At 39.1% G+C, this 22,592-nt stretch overlaps 1 protein-coding gene across 23 annotated transcripts in view; it reads left to right on the forward strand.

Annotated features, from left to right (window-relative positions):
• The window catches only part of LUC7L2 (LUC7 like 2, pre-mRNA splicing factor), a 69,109-nt gene that overhangs the window by 45,469 nt on the left and 1,048 nt on the right, over positions 1–22,592 (forward strand). For 22 of the 23 annotated variants that reach the window (XM_037514291.2, XM_054692706.1, XM_054692715.1 and 19 more), the window contains 6 exons: positions 1,271–1,381; positions 7,821–7,964; positions 11,815–11,991; positions 13,757–13,848; positions 17,204–17,233; positions 18,765–18,956. In XM_037514291.2, the coding sequence (XP_037370188.1) occupies positions 1,271–1,381; positions 7,821–7,964; positions 11,815–11,991; positions 13,757–13,848; positions 17,204–17,233; positions 18,765–18,956 (746 nt within the window). Of the gene's footprint in view, positions 1–1,270; positions 1,382–7,820; positions 7,965–11,814; positions 11,992–13,756; positions 13,849–17,203; positions 17,234–18,764; positions 22,589–22,592 lie in introns of those variants that run through there. The other variant, XM_054692724.1, reaches the window with a different exon arrangement.

The following is a 22,592-nucleotide window of genomic DNA, read 5'->3' on the forward strand; positions in this document are numbered from 1 at the left end:
CAGAGCAGGCAGAAGGACCGAAGGACACTGCTGAGGGGAGCAGCGGGCGGCAGGAGAGGTCTGCGCGCCATGTGGGACCCTCCTCTGGTGGCTGGGGAGCAGCCGGGGATCGAACCAGCGCTGCAGAGGCCGTGGGCAGCTTCACAACCCAGCGCTCAACCGCTGCGCCACCGGGGAGGCCCCCCCATAGACTTTTTAATAGAGTTCTGTTGTGACCTAAAAGATATGTCTTAAAGTAGTGAAATACATATTTCCCTGTCATTAGAGTAAAAGCTTTTATATGAACCTTACTGCTTTTCACTTTCAAGAAATTTTTGGGGTAGACAACCATTTTTAGAATTTGATGTATGCTGAGCAGTTATATTTGTTATATAAATTAAATGTGTTTCTGTATGATAAGATAGGAAAGTCTGAATTGTTTAACTTGGAAATAAATCCGAGTTAACTTTCAAATAATTAATTATAGACATTACTATATATGTCTGACAAATGTCTTTATATAAATACTGTACTGGCTATTTTAGTATAATTATAAAATTTATATTTCCATATAAATTTTAGAAGTCAATTTATATAAATATAAATAATTTATATGATGAGGGCAGTTTTTTATTGTGGAAAACATGAAAGACACAAAAACAAATTTGAAGTTTAATCATTCAGAAATTATAGTTAACATTTTGTGTGCTCTTCTTTTTCTATGCTTATTTTAAAAATTTTTATAAAATAACATTTTATAATGTGCCTTTTATTTATAAATGAATCTGAGTATTTTCTTATATCCTTCTATGAAAACCTATTTTCAGTGCCTGAAGATCAACATTTTAGGAGTTAGCTCGATATTTAGGGTATTTACAACTTTTCATGGTTATTAATAGCAGGGTGAGGTGCATCTTTGAATATTAGTCCTTCCATATATCTATGATTACTTTCTTAAAACAATTTCTGGAAGTAAAATTAAGTCAAAATATTGTATGAATTTTGGTATCATTTACCATTTGCCTTTTTTTATTAATACTGCACTGGTTTGTACTTCTTCAGCATAATATATATTTGCAAGGCACAGTTTCTTGATGCAAATGCCTTTCCTGGTAATTATTTATGTTTATTCTAAGTAATTTTGTTGAATAATGAACAGTATTTTCAATTCATAGTTGAACCTCCTCATTCTCGTTATCTTTTAACTTCCTTGGTAGCATTTTAAAAAGCAAACTTTTATATATATAAAATTGTTTTTCTGGCTAGTAACTCTTTAAATTAAACTTTGTAGGCTATGGATCACCTGCAGTCATTCATTGCTGATTGTGATCGAAGAACAGAAGTGGCTAAGAAAAGATTAGCAGAAACTCAAGAAGAGATTAGTGCTGAAGTGGCCGCGAAGGTAAAAATTCATTAGTGCAAAGTAATGTCTCAATTTTCTACTTTTTAAAAAGTTCATTAAAAATATTTTTCTCCATTGTTCTGACCTCTCTTTTTTTGGAAGGGGGGGATGTAATTATATTTATTGGAGATTGTAAAGATGTATACAGGGAATTCTACATTTTCTTCCTCTAGCTATTACTTTTTTTTAAAAAAAGATTTATTTATTTGTGCATACGAGAACTGAGGTACAGGACAGAGGTGTGGGGGAGGGATGGGTGAGAGGATTCACCAGAGACAGAGTGGGGAGCAGAACAGGCAGACTGACGAAATGCACTGCTGAGGGGAGCAGTGGGCAAACCAGGAGAGGTCTGCTGATGCCATCTGGGTCAGCTTCCTGGCCGGGGATCGAACTCATGCTTGCACTGGCTGCGGATAGGTTTATAGTGCTATCCATAGCACTATGTCTTAACCCCTTGGGCCACCAGGAAGGCCCTAGCTGCCTCTTATAGTAGTATTTTACGGAAGTACAATACGATAACAAAGCAAAAAAACTGATACTGGTTCAATTTTACTTAGATTATCCCTGTTTATGCATATACTCCTTTGTGTGTATTTGTGTTACTGTAATTTATCACGTGTAACTTGGATAAATACCATCACAATTTAGTTGCTTAATTGTAGCATCACCACAAGGTCCCTATATTCCTTTATATACCCACACCCATCCCCTCTCATTCCTAGCCTCTGGGCAGCCACTAATTTCCGTCTCTATTGTTAGGTTATTTTATGAAATATTGCATAAATGTAATAAATGCAGTGTTTATCCTTTTGAGATTGGCTCCCCCACTTCCCCCCACCAGCACCCTTTTGAAGATTCATTCAAGTGGTATGTTCCAGAAGGTCATTCTTGTTTTTTTTTGTTTTTGTTTTTGTTTTTCTCTGAGGAGTAGTCCACGGTATGGAAAATCATTCACATGTTTTTATTTTGTTTTTGGTTTCGGGTTTTTTTTTTTTTTTTAGATTTATTTATCCATACGAGCACTGAGTACAGTCAGAAGCGCGGGAGGGTGAGAGGATTCACCAGAGCCAGAGCAGGGAACAAAACAGGCAGATGACGAAACACACTGCTGAGGGGAGCAGCGGGTGGGGCAGGAGAGGTCTGCATGCCATGTGGGACCCTTGCCAGCGGCCAGGGATCTAACCGGCACTGCAGAGGCTGGAGACAGCTTCGCAGCCCAGCGCTCAACTACTTCGTCACCAGGGGAGGCCCACATATGGTTTTTTTTTTAATATTTATTTATGCATACAAGAATTGATGTATAGGCCAGAGGTTCAGGGGGTGAGAGGGTTCAACAGAGAGAGAATGGGGAACAGAGTAGGCGATCTGCTGAAATACACTGCTGAGGGGAACAGCGGGCGAAACAGGAGAGATCTGCTGTACCACGTGTGGGTTAGCTCCCTGTGAGAGATTGAACTCAGGCTGTGCGGAGACTTTGATGATAGCACCAAAGCAACCAGGGAGGCCCATGTTTCATTATTTTATTTTATTTTAATTTTTTTAAGATTTATTTACTTATTTATGTATTTATTTTTTTAAAGATTGATTTATACAAGCACTGGGTACAGTCAGAAGCGTGGGAGGGTGAGAGAATTCACCAGAGCCAGAGCAGAGCAGAACAGGCAGAAGGACCGAAGTACACTGCTGAGGGGAGCAGCGGGCGGCTGGAGAGGTCTGCGCGCCATGTGAGACCCTCCCCGGCGGCCTGGGATTGAACCGGTGCTGCAGAGGCTGCGAGCAGCTTCACAGCCCAGCGCTCAACCGTTGCGCCACCAGGGGAGGCCCGATTTCTTTGTTTCTTTATCTATGCAAGCACTGTGGTACAGTCAGAAGCTCGGGAGGGTGAAAGAATTCACCAGAGCCAGAGCGGAGAACAGAGCAAGCAGACTGATGATGTACACTGCTAAGGGGAGCAGCGGGTGGCAGGAGAGGTCTGTGTGCCATGTGGGGCCCTCGCCAGCGGCCAGGGATTGAACCGGTGCTACAGAGGCTGCAGGCAGCTTCGCAACCCAGCGCTCACGTGCTGTGCCACCGGGGAGGCCCTGTTTCATTATTTTAAAGGCAAATTCCAGATATCTTTTTTCATTTTGAAAGCATAAGCATATGGGCCTCCTTGGTGGCACAAGGGGTTAAGTCTCAGCACTATGAAGCTATCTGCAGCCACTGCAGCACAAGTTTGATCCCTGTCCTGGGAGCTAACCCACATGGCACAGCAGACCTCTCTTCTCTCGTCCATTGCTCCCCTCAGCAGTGTATTTCAGGTCAGTCTGCCTATTCTGCTCTCCACTCTGTCTCTGATGAATCCTCTCTCTCCACCGCCCCCAACCCTAGCCTACATCCTAGTTCTTTTTTTTTAATATTTTATTTATTTATACAGCACTGGGTACAGTCAGAAGCGCGGGAGGGTGAGAGAATTCACCAGAGCCAGAGCAGGGAGCAGAACAGGCAGACTGACGAAGTACACTGCTGAAGGGAGCAGTGGGTGGCAGGAGAGGTCTGCGTGCCATGTGGGACTCCCGCCCGGTGGCTGGGGATCGAACCGGCACTGTAGAGGCTGCGGGCAGCTTCGCAGCCCAGTGCTCAACTGCTATGCCACTGGGGAGGCCCCATCCTAGTTCTTGCATACATAAAAAAATAAATATTGGGAAAGGACATAACCATGAAACCTCACCTATAAAAAGTAAATATCTGAAATCCAGAATGTGTTCAGTCTTCCCTATATAGCTGATTTATTTGAGTTGGAATCCAAATAAGGTCCAGGGCCTCCCTGGTGGCGCAAGGGGTTAAGATGCAGCCCTATGAAGCTATCCGCAGCCACTGCAGCACAAGTTTGATCCCCGGCCAGGGAGGTGACCTACATGGCACAGCAGACCTGCTGTCTCGCTGTCTGTCTTGCCCACTGCTCCTCTCAGTTCCCCACTCTGTCTCTGGTGAATCCTCTCACCCCTGCATCTCTGGCCTGCACCCCAGCTCTTATATGAATAAATAAATCTTTAAAAATAAATAATAAAAAAGAATTCAAAGCAAAACAAAACGAATAAGGTCCAGAAATTGCATTTTGTTGACTTAATGACTTACTTTAGAACATTTTGTACCATTCGATGTAGTCTGGTATATTTTGTGATAATACAAAATAGTAAGTGTTACCCAGGTAAGGGTTTGGATGACAGCATTAAATGTAGTGTTCGATACATCTGTACAAAGGAAAATGGACTTCCTTGTTTGAGGACAGAGTGTCAGCCATCTTTTTCTGAAACATTCTCTGCTGATAGGGATTATAAAGAACATCCTAAAACATGAAGGACCTAATAGCTCACGAAATCCATGAGTGCTGTGGAAGATCCCTAACACTGTTGGTTTATACCTATTCATCTCTTCAAAAATGCTGTTTCACAAACTGCCTCAAAACTCATTGACTTATAAACAGTATTTAGAATCATGAGTCTACTAGAGCTTATGATTTAGGCTAAACTTGACTAGGCAGTTATTCCTGTTTCAGCGGGGCTCACTCACCAGGAGCTCCTGAGCCATGCCTAGTAGGTGAGCCTCCTCATGTTCTCATTTGTGATGGCAGAGGTGCAGAGCACTCAGCACAATCAGAAAGTGTTTTCAGGCTTTTCCTTATGTCACATTTGCTGCCACCCTATTAGTGTAAGTCAGTTAAATGCTAGTTCAGGGCATGGGTATGATAGTATGCAGTTACAGGTATCAGGGAGTGGATGTAGGGAAGGGTGAAGAGTTTGAGGGTTTTTTTATTTTAAGATTTATTTATGGATACAAGAACTGGGGTAGCCCTCCCTGGTGGTGGAAGGGGTTAAGACACAACCTATGAAGCTATCAGCAGCCACTGCAGCACAAGTTCGATCCCCAGCCAGGGAGTAGACCCACATGGCGCATCAGACCTCTCCTGGCTTGCCCCCTGCTCCTCTAAGCAGTGTACTTCAATCTGCCTTTTCTGTTCCCCACTCCATCTCTGGTAAATCCTCTCACCCTCACACTTCTGGCCTGTACCTCAGTTCTTGTATGCATGAATAAATAAATCTTTTTTAAAAAAAAGAACTGGGGTACAGGCCAGAGATGCGGGGGGTGTAGGGGTGAGAGGATCCACCAGAGACAGAGTGGGGAACAGAACAGGCAGATTAACTGAAATACACTGCTGAGGGGAGCAGTGGGGGTAGACAGGAGAGGTCTGCTGTGCTAAGTGGGTTGCTCCCTGGCCAGCTGGAGATCGACCTCGTGCTGGAAAGGCTGCAGTCAGCTTCAGAGTGCTGTGTTTAACTCTGTCCGCCACCAGGGAGGCCTCAAGTTTGAGGTTTTAGTCCTTCCATGACACACATTTAAAGAAAAATATCAGTATTGAAGAGGTAGAGTAATGAAATAGAGTTGAATTTCTTTGAGGGATGAATATCTTGGATTGAAGGAAATTTGAGAAGTAACGATGATTTGGCACACTAGTTTGGACTGGATGTTCATATCAAATTATGAACATCTTCTCCGCTAATGTAAATTGCCACACATAATGAGTACCTTGTGGCCAGAATAAAGAATATGTATATGAATCTTATGCCTGTTTTAAGTAGGAATCAACTGGGTTCCCAGGATAATTTTAGTGATGAGGCCTGTCTTCCAAGGCAAGAATTAATTCCAATGGAAAGATGCACACTGGGGGTGCCATGCTAGTAGATTGAGAATCAACAGCATGCTGTGCCTTGTATGTACAAGGTACATTTTTTCTTTTCTCAGTTTTCTGAGATAGATTTTGTCTCTACTTCTTTGATGAGGAAGAGGATTTGGGTTAAGTAATTTGGCCGAAATTGCACATTGGCTTGACAGTGAGCCAGGCCTCTTAGACTCTGAAGTTGTATCTTTGTTTTAAAATGTATATACCAATTCATGTATTCCTTTTACTCATATTTGAGCCTATGCTGTTTGTAGCACAGTGAAAATAGATGGAAAATACAGATGGCTGTATTTAAAGTGGTTTGATACAGATCAAAATAATTGTCAGATAAGATGCAGAGGTTGGGCCTCCCTGGTGGCGCAAAGGGTTAAGCACCGCACTATGAAGCAATCCGTAGCCTCTGCAGCGTGAGTTCGACCCCCAGCCGGCCAGGGAGAAACCCACGTGGCGAGGCAGACCTCTCTGGTCTTGCCCGCTGCTCCCCTCGGCAGTGTATTTCAGTCAGTCTGCCTGTTCTGTTGCCCACTCTGTCTCTGGTGGATCCTCTCACCCCCTGCATCTCTGGCCTGTGCCCCAGCTCTTGTATGCATAAATAAATAAATCTTTAAAACAAAAAAAAGATGCAGTGGTAGACAGAGAAGTATGGTCATCTCTACTTGCATGGAAAGATACTGCAGAGGTGTGGAGGTGAGATGTGAAGCATTGTCACAGAAAAGATTCCGGAGCTGCATCTTGTTCAGTGGATAGACATTCACTAGGCAGGCAAGGGAGGTAAGAAATGAATCCCAGGGGCCTCCCTGGTGGCGCAGCGGTTGAGCACTGGGTTGCAAAGCTGCCGGCAGCCTCTGCAGTACCGGTTCAATCGCCAGCTGCTCCCTGGCCACAGGAGGAGGGTCCCACATGGCACGCAGACCTCTCCTGCTGCCTGCTGCTCCCCTCAGCAGTGTAAGTCTGCCTGCTCTGCTCCCCGCTCTGGCTCTGGTGAATTCTCTCACCCTCCCACGCTTCTGATTGTACCCAGTGCTTGTATAAATAAATAAAAATAAATCTTAAAAAAAAAAAAAAAGAAATGAATCCCAGGAAGCTTATGTGTAAAGTCAGAGTTTTGGGAAACTAAATGAAACTAGATTTTGTCATCAAGTGGGGTAATATCAAGAGAAGATATAAAGGGCCTCCCCTGGTGGCGCAGCGGTTGAGCGCTGGGCTGCGAAGCTGCCCGCAGCCTCTGCAGCACCGGTTCGATCCCCAGCCACTGGCAAGGATCCCACATGGCACGACAGACCTCTCCTGCTGCGCCCGCTGCTCCCCTCAGCAGTGTATTTCATCACTCTGCCTGTTCTGTTCCCTGCTCTGGCTCTGGTGAATTCTCTCACCCTCCCATGCTTCTGACTGTACTCAGTGCTTGTATGAATAAATAAATCTTTTAAAAAAAAAAAAAAAGAGAAGATATAAAAAGGTACAATGGATCACATCATGGAAGAAAGGACATTTTATGCAACACTGCGTGAGCAGTGTGGAAATTAATAGGTATATGAAGATCGGTGGTATCTCTGACCGCCTGTGGTGAAGACAAGAAGGTTCTAAAGACCTGGATATCCCACCAGTTCATTTTGATAGGCCCAGAAATTATTTTTTATACTCTTATTTGCCTTAGCTTTTCTGAAATATTTTGAACTTTGATACTCATTCAGCTTATTGTTCATGATCTTTTGTTTATAGGCAGAACGTGTTCATGAATTAAATGAAGAAATTGGCAAATTGTTGGCCAAAGTGGAACAACTAGGAGCTGAAGGGAATGTGGAAGAATCGCAGAAAGTAATGGATGAAGTAGAGAAAGCACGGGCAAAGAAAAGAGAAGCAGAGGTAATTAATTCCATAATGGTAGTAAAATAGAGCCTATTATATTCATTGAGAGTGTTTCCTCCTTTTAAGGAAAGAAGGATCTAAATACATGTTAAAGATATTTCACATACAGGGGAGAGTTGAAGGAAAAGTTTCTCAGTGTGTCTTATTCCCAGCAATCTTTACAACCTGTTCATGGAGTAAATTTGACTTAGGTTTGGATAGAAATAATTCTAATTCCCAATCTGTTCTCTTAAAGTGTGTTTTTGGTAAGATCAGTATAACTTCTTCCTCTTAAATGTTTGATGAAATTCACCAGTGAAGCCATCTAGTACTGAAGTTTTCTTGTGGGCAAGTTTTTTAGTTAAAAACTTAATTTTTCAGTATTCATATTACTTTCCAGTTTTTTGGTTTCCTTTTTAATTCCTTTTAGAAGTTTGTATTTCATAAAATCTTTAAGTTACATATATTGAGTTAATGTTGTGCCTTTTAACATCTGTCAAACCTGTTTGCGGTTGGTGCTTTGCTTTTTTTATTTCCATCCATCTGGCTAAATGTTTATTAACCTTGTTTATATTTTCAAAGAACCATTTTTTTTTAATTTTACTCTTTCACTTGTTACTTCTCTGTTTTCTATGTCATTGATTTCTGTATTATTTCTGTCTACTTTGGGCTTAATTTGTTCTTATTTTAACCTCTGAAGACACTTAGATCATTGATAATAGATATGATAAGCGTGATGATAGTTGCATTCCTCACATTTCATATACTGTATTTTCATTTTCCCCCAGGTAAAGGTATTTGCTGGCATCACTTACCATTTCTTTGACCTATGAGTTATTTAGGATCATGTTTAGGTGTTTTTTTTTTTTTTTTTTTTTTTTTTTTTTAATATATAGTGTTTTTTCCAGACATTCTGCTGTTACTTTAATTTTTGTGATCAGAGAAATTTATGTGGTTCCAGTTCTTTTCAATATGTTGATACTTGTTTTATGATTCTGCATATGGTCTGGGTGAATGTTCCATTTGCACTACAAAAGGAAGATATTCTACTTCATTAAATAGAATGTTGTGTAAATGTCAAATGTCAGAAGTCAAGAGTTGATAGATTTGTTCGAGTTTTCTATAGCCTACTCATTTTCTGTATACTCATTCTACTGAGAGTAGTGTTGAAGACTCCAGCTGTAATTGTGAATGAGTCTGTTTATGCTTTCCATTTTTTGTCTTCATATATTGTGACGCTATGTCATTAGGTTAACATATATTTCAGGTTAGGCCTTTATAATTAATTGAAACTTCTGTTATTTTGAAATGTTCTTCCTGATTTCTAGTAATGTCCTTTGTTCTGAAATCTCCTTTGTTATTAAATAGAGCCTTTCTAATTTCCTAGTATATTTCAGTTATATACTGTAAATCCTAGAGAAACCACTGGAGGATGAAAGGAATATAAACTAGTAGTAGAAATAAAATGGAATCCCAAAAAATACTTTATCCAAAGAAAGTGGGAGAAGTGGATCAAGCAGCAGGACATACAATAAACAGGAAGCTGTCGTTCCAAGATTGTCTGTGTCTGTGCATTCGTCTATTTTAACCTTTCCCTTTGTACAGCAGAATTACATCTGTGCAAGTGTCTCCTTTCCTAATATACCTACCCTTTTTGGATTTAAAAAAAGAAAGAAAAGAGCAGAGTGGTAGATGTAAAATCCATTATATCATGCAGCTTTCCTGCATGCTTGTGACTATGCAGATGTTCCTTCTTACAAACCATTTTCCTTTACAAAGCAACTGTGGAAACTCTGCCTTCCTGTGTCTATGCAGGTGTCTCTCTTTTCCATTCTCTGTTTCCTAATAAATTTGTCCTTTTAAAATGTAAAAAATAAATGAAATCCAATATATCAATGTGAAGAGTGTAAACATTCCAATTAAAGGCCAGAGATGGTGAGATTGGATTTTTTTGAAAGCAAAATTTTGCTGTATACTATCTACAAGAAGTCCCCTTTGAAGTAGACACACAGAGCTAATAGAATGAAAAATCAGCAGTAGCTGCTGTAATGGGAGATTTAAAAAGTAATGGAAGGGCTAAAAAATACGTTCAGTTGATTTTGTTGTGCGTGTTTGTTTCTTTTAAAAAATTTTTTTGAAGTCTTTTCAGAGACTGTTTGAGAAAAGTAAAAAAGTAGTATAAAGAATCCCCCTATATCCTTACCCATAGTCCCCAGATGTTGAGATTTTACCACATTTGCTTTATCAGTCTCCTCTGTGTGTGTTGTGTGTATTTGAACTGTTTGACTGTTGCATATACAATTCCTAAATACTTTAATATGATGATTAATAATGTGCTTTTTTATAAAAGAAAAATTTTTCTTTGCTTAAGTTCTAGTCCAGAGTCGTGCATTACATTACATCACTCTAGTGCCTTTTTGTCTAGCATGTTTGTAAAGTTTTGAAAATTGTTTTTAAGAGTTAGTTTGTAAAATCCCCTTCGGTTTTGGTTTGTCAAAATTGTTTTGCTGATTAGATTTTTTGAGGAGTACCACTGAGTTCAAGTTGGATCCTGTCAGAAGGTACCTGTTAGTGTTTGTCACATTTCTGGCGGTGGTAGTGGTGTCTCCTTTTCCACTGAAGTTATTTTGTTTCATTTTTATGGGTATTGAGACTTTGAGAGTTTAAATATTCTTTTTTCCATCACTTTTTAAAGCTCCCATTACAGCAGCTATTGGTGATTTTTATCTTAATCTACTGATCACCTTTTAAGAACATTCCCGTGGGTCTGTCTAATAATTTCTACTAACGTCTCTTTAGCCAAAGCTACACGAAAGCTTGGAATGTGATGTTTTTAGCTGGGCATGCTGCTGCCACAAGCAACAGAATTCTGTCAGTAAGGAATGAAGGGTACTTAGTAGGTAGGCAAGCCCACCAATTTTTACTGCGTATTTATGAACTTAATATAAATAAAATTATTGAACAAAAGACATCTTTATTTCAGCAAGGCACCTTTTTTTTAAGATTTATTTATTTATTTATACAAGAACTGGGGTACAGGCCAGATGTGCAGGAGAGAGACAGAGTGGGGAGCAGAACAGGCAGACTGACGAAATACACTGCTGAGGGGAGCAGCAGGCGAGACAGGAGAGGTCTGCTGTGCCATGTGGGACCCTCACCGGCCGGCCGGAATCGAACCGGCGCCGTAGAGGCTGCAGACAGCTTCACAGCGCGGTGCTCAACCGCATGCGCCACCAGGGGAGGCCCACCTTTCATTTTTTGCCAAATAGAACATGCCCCTTTTATTGGGAAGTCTTGTAATTGTAGGCCCGGTCCATGTTTCAAAGTGGTAATAAAGGACTGGGAAAGAAAGCAGGCAGACATTGGAAGGAAGCTTTACATTATGGAAGACATGCATTCTCTGCAATCATGGGCAGTTCTTGCTTCCTTGATCCTGTTCTGGTTGCTTCATTCATTTGTAACAAGAATTATAGAAAACAGAACATTATAGAACATGGAAAAAACTTTTTCAGAAACTTCTGTTTGATATCCTAGGAGAATTGTTACAATAGTTGTTGGCAAAGTTGTTTGAGGGTCTGATCTTTCATTCCTGGTGGAGAAGTCCCAAGGAAGAGGATAGGGATAATGGGAATTCTAGCTTTTGTAAAATAAAATTACCATGCTATTGTGTATTTATTAGGAAACATTTTTGGCATAAATATGGTGTCTTTTATTTAATTGTATGGCTTTTCATGTTTACTTCTGATAATTTAATATAGCTTTAATAAATCTATGACTTTTTTTTTTTTGGAGGTCCCACCGAGATTTGAACAATTCTATGACTTTTAATGAAGTTTAAATAGACTTTATTTTTCTCATTTTTGTCTAGGAAGTTTATCGGAATTCAATGCCAGCTTCCAGTTTTCAACAGCAGAAGCTTCGAGTTTGTGAAGTCTGCTCTGCCTATTTAGGTCTTCATGATAATGATAGACGATTGGCTGATCATTTTGGGGGTAAACTGCACCTTGGATTTATTGAAATAAGAGAGAAGCTTGAAGAATTAAAGGTACATTGGTAAACTAATGTCCTTTTTTTTTTTAGCCACTTATTCTTTTGCTTTATATTGTCTTTCTGTACAGTGTTCTTTACTGAGATTAAAAAATACTCAAGAATGTATTTTTGACTGATTCTATTAACAGCTCATAGAGAATACTATGGGATAATAAATGGAGATATCAGCTTCTTTAATGGGTGATGTGTGGGAAACAGACAACTTTCAAATACTGTTCCTTTATTCTGGGAGGTAACATTTTGAGTTGATTATGAGTCATAATTAGAAATATTGAAAATTGGGTTTTAAACAAAGTCCCCCAAAATTTGCTTTCCAAAGGCAGTAATATGATATTTAAAGGGAAATTGCCAAAATGAGTATATTGATGTGAAATAATTCCCAGTTCTTCTAATAGTAAGTTCATGGGACTTTCTCTCTTTCGCTTTTTCTCTCCCCCCCCCTTTTTTTTTTTAAGATTTGTTTATTTACACATACAAGAACTGGGGTACAGGCCAGAGATGTGGAGGGGTGAGAGGATTCGCCAGAGACAGACTGGGGAACAGAACAGGCAAATTGACAGACGTACACTGTTGAGGGGAGCAGTGGGTGAGTCAGGAGAGGTCTGCTGCGCATTGTGGATAGCTCCCTGGCCCTGGATCGAACTCGAGCTACAGTGGCTATGGATTGCTTCATAGTGCCGTGTCTTTTTTTAATTAAAGATTTACTTATTCATTTATACAAGAACCGGGGTGTACAGGCCAGATGCACGGGTGGGTGAGAGGATTCACCAGAGACAGAGCAGGGAGCAGAACAGGCAGACTGACGAAATACACTGCTGAGGGGAGCAGCGGGCGTGACAGGAGAGGTCTGCCGCGCCATTGGGACCCTCGCCCACTGGCTGGGATTGAAGCAGAGCTCAACTGCCTGCGCCATGGGGGTGGAGGGGGGGCCCATAGTGCTGTGTCTTAACCCTTTGTACCACCAGGGAGGCCCCTGGTTGGTTTTCTTTAAGTTAAAATTAATGCTACGGGCCTCCCCGGTGGCGCAGCGGTTGAGCGCTGGGTTGCGAAGCTGCCCGCGGCCTCTGCAGCGCCGGTTCTATCCCCGGCTGCTCCCTGGCCACCGGAGGAGGGTCCCACATGGCACGCAGACCTCTCCTGCTGCCCGCTGCTCCCCTCAGCAGTGTACTTCGGTCCTTCTGCCTGTTCTGCTCCCCGCTCTGGCTCTGGTGAATTCTCTCACCCTCCCGCGCTTCTGACTGTACCCAGTGCATGTATAAACAAAACAAACAAACAAACAAATAAATAAAAATAAAATAAAATAAAATAAAATTAATGCTACAAAACATTTAGAGGGGAAAATTCTTACAGTTTAATTTTGAAATGTAGCTGCCAATCCTCTTAACACCATTACAATTCTTTGTCATAATGATGAGAGAGAAAAATCCTGGCTAACTCCAAACAAAACAGTGATATTCGAGTACCTGGTTTCCTAGTAATGTTAGTTCAGACAACATTAGGGACTCAGTGTAACAGTATGAAAGTGTGGAGAAACACAAATTTACAGATGTTTCGATTTAAGGAGGAAAGATTTTGGAGACTAGAATGTAAGCCTATTGATTACACCTGGCAAAACAAAATACAATTATTATTAAACAGATTTTTTTGTTAGTTGCACTATGCTGGAAATAAGATACAATAAAATTTAAGGTAATTGTGCATTAAGAATGGACCCAATAAATAATTCTTATTTATTATTTTATCTGTCATTATTTTTTAAGAGAGTTGTGGCTGAAAAGCAGGAGAAAAGAAACCAGGAACGCCTGAAGCGAAGAGAAGAAAGGGAAAGAGAAGAAAGAGAGAAGCTGAGGAGGTATGCAGTAACTCACTGAAAAGTCATGTTAGTTAAAATTCAATGTCCCTGGTTCCAAAAAGAGATGTGATTGATAGAGCATTTTAGATATTGCTAAATCTGGACCTGGGAGATTTCAGTTTACTTAAAAATATACTAAGTTTGAGACAGTGTTTATTACAAGTATGTTAACTTATAGCCATGTAAGTTAAGGTGATTTCTGAGTTTAGAAGGGTGAGTAAAGAGTGTATAATATCTTTGTGTTTTGTAAGATTTTTCACAAAATCCTTCCTAGTCTCTGATTTTCAGAATGGGCTAGATTTATGCCAGGTTGGCATAGAGCAATTTTTTATTTTTGTACTTACTGATAAAAGGTCTGGGAATTTTGTTTCATTAATATTTTTACATTGTACTTTTATATTCCCTGAATTCTAAGAACTTGAAACTATTAAAAGTTTTATTGACTTAACATGTAACTCTTTATATAGAATGTCTAAATCTTCTGATTCAGTTTTACCCATTGGCAACAAATTTTCTAACATTTTGAGTAGCGAGTCTTTTTTTTTTTCTTTAAACATCTGTTCATTTTTGTTCAAGTTTGATTTCTCCTCTCAGGTATAATCCTCATAAAATTACCCCTACCAAGACACCTGTGAACTGGCACCATAGTCTTTTGTGCTCCTCCCCCCTATTTTGATCCCTTTGCCTTTCCTTCCCCTGCTGAATGTTTCCAATTTATAGTTTGGCTGCTAGTATTGTCCCTCCCCCCATGGCCCAACCCTTTATTTGGTTCTCCTACATTCCTCCTATGAGTGAGACCATCTGATATTTTTCTTTTTCCTGCTAACTTATTTCACTGAACATAATCCCTTCTAGCTCCATCCGTGTGGTAGCAACAGTCTTTGTAACTCATGTTCATACTTTTCTTTTTGTTTTTTAAAGATGTATTTATTTATTTTGCATACAAGATCTAGGGTGTAGGCCAGAGTTGCGGGGGGCAGTGAGAGGATACACCAGAGACAGAGTGGGAACAGAACAGGCTAATCTATTGAAATACACTGCTGAGGGGAGCAGCAGGCGAGACAGGAGATGTCTGCTGCGCCATGTGGGTAGCTCCCTGCCTGGGGATTGAACTCATGCTGCAGTGGCTGGTGATAGCTTGATAGCACTGAGACTAACCCCTTGCGCCACCAGGGAGGCCCCATAATTTTCTTCTGACAATTTTAGGAGGGACAGGTATGCCACAAAAGATTTACCTATGGTCCTATCTTATCAAGTTCCTTTTATTATATTTTATATCTCTGAAATTTAAATGCCTTTTTTCCAGCAGATGTACTTAAGTTAATTATAGTTGTACAATATGTGACTAGGCCTTCCAACTTCCTCCAGACTTTGAGCACATTGTACTTGGTCTACTTCACGCAGTTTAAACTGACATCATTTGTGTTACTGGGCTTGTAATAGGTAATCGTTTTGCACTGTAGTGACAAAATGAAAGCTACATTTGACTATTTTTATTTTTTTAAAGATTTATTTATGCATACAAGAGCTGGGGTACAGGACAAAGATGTGGGGGGTGGTGAAAGGACCTACCAGATACAGAGTGGGGAACAGAACAGGCAGACTGACTGAAATACACTGCCGAGGGGAGCAGCGGGTGAGATGGGAGAGGTCTGCTGCACCATGTGGGTTGCTCCCTGGCTGGCTGGGAATCGAACTGGTGCTGCAGAGGCTGCAGATTGCTTCATAGTGTGGTGCTTTAACCCCTTGTGCCACCATTTGACTACATTTGACTATTTTTAGAAGTGCTGTTATTCCTCCATTGATAGCATTCTTTGTTTACCATAAATTTTACTTTGAGCTTTATCTGTGCTCTTGTGTATCTAAGTTGGTATGAAAATACTGCCCTGTGAAAGTATTATATTTGAGACTATGTAAATGGCATTGGAAGTATTGGTCTTTTAAAATTCAACTGATTCTAGTATTACCAGTATCAGTGATTAAGGTGGCTCTTAAAAGATTTTCACATGTGGGCCTCCCCAGTGGCACAGCGGTTGAGCGCCGGGTTGTGAGGCTGCCCGCAACCTCTGCAGCACCGGTTCTATCCCTGGCTGCCGGACGAGGGTCCCACATGGTGCGCAGACCTCTCCTGCCGCCCGCTGCTCCCCTCAGCAGTGTACTTCGGTCCTTCCGCCTGCTCTGCTCCCCGCTCTGGCTCTGCTGAATTCTCTCACCCTCCCCCGCTTCTGACTGTACCCAGTGCTTGTCTAAATAAATAAATAAACGAAAAATATAAATAAAACTTTAAAAAAAAAAAAAGATTTTCATGTCTTTGTTGCCAGCCAGCAAATTTCTTTGATATTGATTATATACTGTGTAACACTTTCAGAAATGTTTTTAAATACTTTTTAATTTATCTGTGAACTTGGGTAACTAAGTATGGTAGATAAGGAAAGTACATGACATTAAAGAATTACATAAAATTGGATTCCAAGTAAAGTATTAAATAAAAAGGATAATGATAAAAATTATCAGCTATTGAGTGATTATTATGTGCTAGGCACTGTGCTAAGAATCTACCTTAATTAGTTTGTCTAGTGACTAGAACCATCCCATCCCCCTGTGGAATTTTTATTACTATTCTGCTTTTGCAAATGACGCAGTAAGCTGAGGGAAAGGATGGTAAATGACCTGTAGAGGTGGTATAGATGGTGGATGGTAGAACCAGTGTTAAAACCGATATCAGGCTGCAATACTGTATAAAAATGAACGATATAAAAGTTTAATAAAAACAAACTTGTATCAAGCTGAATTCAAAACCATACTTCTGGGATGCTATGTTTTCCACAGGAAAATCCATGTGACTTCCTAGTAATGACATTATTATTTACTGAGCATTAATTGTGTGCTTGGAGATGTGAGAATTACATTAAATTGTTGTATTTCATGTTCAAAAAAATAGATGTAAGATAGATTGAGATGGGTTTCCTAGGGATTATCTGGTGAGGTTATAGTTCCAAAATGTGTATCTCCAATCAGAGAGACTTTACTCTGTTGCCAGAGAGAAAGAAGAAATGATAGATATGAAAAAAAGAACTTTTTCCAGTCTGGGAAGTGATTTATGGAAAATTGGAGCGTTTTGTACATGGAGTAACTTAGTCTACTAAGTGGTGTTTTTTTGTGTTGTGTTTTAAGAAGGAAGCTTATAGGCTAAGGGGAGAAAGCCCATAGAGTAGTGGGGCATTTTGGAAAAATTTGTGTGCATAAATATATGCCTTATTTATAAAGTTAATATAAATTCAGAAATCAAGAAAAATGTAATTTTACCACATTGCACTTTTTCTCACTTTTCTAAAAGTAGATATTCTTTTTTTAGGTCTCGATCACATAGCAAGAATCCTAAAAGGTAAGTATTATATAAAATAGGTATAAGTAAGTGAAGCTGTGGTCTTCAAAGGTAGTTTATAGATTAAATAGCGTTTCAAAATGAGTGATAATTAATAGATTGTTAGTCTTCTTTTGCAGTTGAAGTTAGAACTGGTGTCTGGTTTTGGTCAGGTGTTACTAATGAACTACAGTTAAGTTTTGCCGGAGTTAGATTAACAGTGCCCTGGAATTATAAGGAAAACTAAAAATATTTTAGAATATTTTTACAAAATCTTTAGAAATCTAAGTGATACGTTTATTAAGAAGTTCACTCTTAGGGTAAATAGTTGGATATAGTTTTGAGAGATCTATAGTGGGTTACTGTGGGAAGCTAAAATGGTTATTTTGCACATTAATCTTGACTCTATTAGTTAACCCTTTGTACAGTGGTCCCAAAAATCTTTAAACGGGGACATTTACAGCCTTAAAGAGGAAGAGAGAAAACTCCTGACTTTGGCATTAGCATATGCAGGCTTTTTAAAGACATTACAGCTTTTCCTTAGTTACTTGTAATTTTTTTCTGAAAAAAGTAGGAAAGCATGTCCTTTATTATTATAAATTCACTTGCCATCCTCATTCCTATCCTAGGTCTGTCTTTGAATCCATTTCCAGCTAGACTGCCTTTCCTTACTCTTTTTCAAATCAGCCTAATTGTTGAGAGCACATCCTATTTTGAAATCTTCTGAGTAATGTTTTCCAAGAACTGATCCCTATAAACTAGAGCACTTGTTTTAAAAGAAAACCCTTTTAAGTTTCTGTTTGATACTCCTATCACTTTTTAGAATCTTTGCAGTGGTGTTTTTGCAAAGGTTTTGTGTAAACCTCTAAAAGATTAAGACATTAATAGTAATTGTATCAGCTAATTTGTTTTGAGTTTCTCAAAAGTAGGATGAGAAGTAGAAATGTTACATGATGATACTGTTCTTGTTCACTGCTCTTGATAGATGCATGTGTTGTTGAAAAGATAAACTACTGGTACATTGAACATCTTTAGATATTATGCCAGAAATGTAATTTCTTTTTTAATTTTTAAAAAATTTAAGATTTATTTATGCATACAAGAACTGGGGTACTGGCCAGAGGGGGGTGTGTGTGTGTGTGAGAGAGAGGACTCATCAGAGACAGAGTGGGGGGCAAAACAGGCGGATTGATTGAAATACACTGCTGACGGGTACAGTGGGCGAGTCAGGAGAGTTTTATTTATGCATTTAAGGTTAGGTGCAGGGGTGAGAGGATTCACCAGAGAGAGTAGGGAGCGGATCAGACAGATCTACTGAAATACACTGCTGAGGGGAGCAGCAGGCAGGATAGGAGAGGTCTGCTGCGCCATGTGAGTCAGCTCCCTGGCCAGCCTGGGATTGAAGTCGTATTGCAGTGGCTGCTGATAGCTTGATAGTGCTGTGAAAACCTGTGCCACCAGGGAGGTCGGATAGTTTCTCTTTAAAGAAAAGGCAAGTAAAAGAGAGATGTGCTTCCAAAGCTAAATGCAAAATCAAATGTGTTTTTTGTAGATCCAGGTCCAGAGAGCATCGCCGACATCGGTCTCGCTCCATGTCACGGGAACGTAAGAGGAGAACTCGATCCAAATCTCGGGAGAAACGCCATCGCCACAGATCCCGTTCCAGCAGCCGCAGCCGCAGCCGTAGCCACCAGAGAAGTGGGCACAGTTCTAGAGACAGGAGCAGAGAACGATCCAGGAGGAGGTACTGAGGTGTCCATAAGAGGACACGGAACTACCCTTACGGTTTAGAGTTGGAATACTATTGGTTTGAAACTTGCATCTGGTAATTTGTACACATTTTTGTGTGTGGGTATATACCGTTTTTCTCTATGTGGGTAGTTTAGAAAGAATATGAGCCAGAGTAAGAAATTGGAACCAATTGTGTAGGGGTTTTTGCTTTTCTCACTAGTGTGTCTTGGAAAAAAGTATTTTATGGGCAAATAATTTTAGGTACCGTTATTCAGGGTTGTCCATCCCGTCCCCACCTCGCCCCCAGTGTGTATTGGCAAATAAGGGGCTCTGAGAAGTACTCTCATTAAAAGAATTGTTTAACTTTGACTTGCTGTTTTCCAAACTTCTTTGAGCTGGTATACTTTTTTGAAGCAGACACATTCTAGTATATTTTTTATTAATCTAAATTGTATAGGAATGCATTGTTATATACAGATAGCTTTGCAGGGCAGATTCAGAATCTTAAAGGAAATTATACTTCCCTGGCATGAAAACTCAAAAGGTGCAAGGAGGGCAGACCCAGAATTGGTATGTTTAAGGACTTAATCTATTGAGGACAAAGAATTAGAATGTGGTGGAGCTTAGCAGTCACTATATATGTATATAGAGATATATAGGCCTACCAACTTCCAAAATTTCTCAGGTCACATGATGACTCTTTAGCCAGGTAATTTTTATGGAACATAAACCGTACTTAAAATTTCTTTTTTCTTCATAAATATCCTTAAGCATACAGATGATCAGCATTTTTTTGAGTGCCTGACCTACTAGTCTTAAATTTTCTATGGGTTACTCCACATAAGCCCAGATAGAATCCATAGAGAGCTGTTTAAAATCTTTATATATTTTTAGATCCTCAACCTAGCCATTCCCTGAAACTACTCACAAGCTGAGTTGGTCAGTAGACTCTTGATGAATATTTTATTTATTTCTTCTGTCCTTGCCTTGTTCAAAATTGTTTTTTGTTTTTTTAAGGGTTTCCCCTCCCTTGTTTTGTTGTGGTATAGTTGACAAAACTCTTAAGATAAGTAAGTGTGAATGCTGGTGATTAGATTTACATGTATATTGTAAAAGGATACCCGCCATCTAATTAAAACATCTATCACCTCATTTATTTTTGATGCAAGCATTTAAATTCCACTCTTAGCAAACCAAGTATTATTACTAAGATGATTTTAATTAGAATTGTATACTGTCTACAGTACTAGGCTTAGTAAAAAAATAACAAAATATTGAACAACTTTATGTGAATCAGAACACAGGGCTAACATCTTTGATAATAAACAGATCCATGTAACACCACATTTTAAAAAGTGCAGGAAGTTGCATATAGTAAATAATTTAGGCATTTAGATGAGGGAAATAGAATAAAAGATGGTTCCAGGTAGCAGATAAAATTTGAATAAAGTCGGTATATATTTAAGTAGGTGAAACTCGGTAGGAAAAAGATGTTCCAGGTAGTGAATATCAGGAAAATACAGAGACTGGAGCAGGAAATTCATAGGGGTCAGAGTTCTTCACAATGTGGTTTGTAGGATGCTTATCTCAATACAGTCTTTACTCTGTGGGCACATAGTGCAGTGCCCAGAAAAATGCATTTTAGTAAATTCTCCATGAAGTATAACCTGCACTCTGAATTTTGAGAATCATCATGCTGGCTGATCAAAGATGTAGATAGTATCTCTTGTTGACCTGCTCACCTGTTGTGCTTTCTGGTGTCTGTGAACTCAGATAAGTCTGTATTGGTGATAAGGATTGAAGGGTTGGACATAAAGTCTCATCTGAGATTGTGGTAACCTAGTCCCTGACATGTCCTGCATTTATTAAGCTGTATAGGAATTTTTTTTCCAGAAAATTGCATTTTATACTTTCTTCCAAAGCAGCATTCTTTGTTTTTACTAAAAATTAGCAGACAGTTGCAATTAATCCTACATGTCATTATACACAACTTAAAGTTTAATTTTTAAGGTGAAAACCCTATTTTAAAAAGTCTTTTATGATTTGCTGTTCTTCTGCCTCAACTGAAATACTGGTTTCTGGTATAAGTATATTCTTTTTGTAATCCTTCCCTTTGGTCAATGAGGACCTTTTGCAGTTTTCTATTTCCTACCTGTTCCAAAACATTTTTTCAGATTTAAACTATTTGGGTTCAGTGGCCTTCTCCAAATATTTTAATTATTTCACTTACTTTGCCCATCTACTAAGTAGAGATAGTGAGAGCACCTACTTCATCAGGATTACTGATAATTTGAGTAAAGTAGTAAATGGAGCATTGTGTACAGGGCATTATAATCTCTCACAAAACATTAGTTAATACTCATCTCATAGTTGTTTTCCAGTTAGTATTGCTGACCATTGGGCCTTACCAGCAATTTGTGTTTTTATTCTTCGGCATTATTTCTCTTTTCTCTTACTCCATTCTTATGACTATGGATAAGAACTAGTGTAATCAGGTATGCACTGTGTAATTTTTTTTTTTTTACACCTTTTAAAAATGAAGCTTGTTAAAACCTTTATTAAGTAAAATGTTTCGATTTTTCAACTTTTTGTTTAACCCTCTTTTAAATATATTCCTAAAACTGAATACAGTAGTATTTATTTCTGTTTAGAGGTTGAAAGCATTACTTATTCAGGTTCTTGGAAGTTGCCTCAGAGTCTACTTCTGAACGCAGGTTAAGTGAGTTAATTGTGTAAAAGTGCTGTGTTACCTGTAAAGAATCAAATAAATGTAATATACTACTGCTTCATTCTAGATGTTTTAAGTGCAGAAGATTCCATATTCTGATCCCATAATGTTCTTTGGTTTTCAGTTGAATTTCTGGTTTGAGCTTATTTGTTGTTACCTTTCTTACTGGGTATGGGAATGGGGAGGTGGTATTAAGGAACAGTTAAGGTTAATCAAGATTTATTATAGTATGATCATCTGTTTCTTTCATTCTGATTTTTTTTTTTTTTTTTTTTTTTTGGTTTAAATGAGCTCAGGAGTAGAGCAGATTTCTGAAATAGTTAAGTAGTTATTTAAAGCCATATCATTTAGCATAGTTTGCTTAACTCCACTAAATTTGACAAACTATTGTCTGCAGGCCAGATCTACAGGCCTTTTTAGTATAGCCAGGGAGCTGTGGATGGTTTTTGCATTGTTGATGGGTTGATAAAAAGAACAGACCCAAGAGATTGTATCTTGACCTGCTGCACCCAAGATATTTACTGTCTGGCTATTGATTTCCATCCAATTTGGAATTTGCATTTTATATATATTTTTTAATTTGATAATACCTTTGACTTTTTTAAGGCATTGTCTGTTATTTTTTTACAATTAAATACATTCACTTTGAATTGGGAAAGCGTTCTGATCACCTCTGAGATGACAGTATCCTATAAATTATTTTAGCTCATGATTTTTTGACCTTAGCTATTTGTTTTTACACACCTCCTTGGTTTAATGCCCTTATTAAATATGGTCGTACTTTTTTTTTTTGTCAGAAAACTGACTTTCTTGGATGTATTCTGTATATCTGCAGCTATCAATATCTTAATATTTATCCAATTCTTTCATTTGGGTTTTTGGGTTTCCCAACACATTTTGCTCCTCAAATTAATATTTTTC

This window comes from Talpa occidentalis, unplaced genomic scaffold, assembly GCF_014898055.3.
Source record: "Talpa occidentalis isolate TD23 unplaced genomic scaffold, MPIMG_talOcc4v2.1, whole genome shotgun sequence".
Lineage (NCBI taxonomy): Eukaryota > Metazoa > Chordata > Mammalia > Eulipotyphla > Talpidae > Talpa > Talpa occidentalis.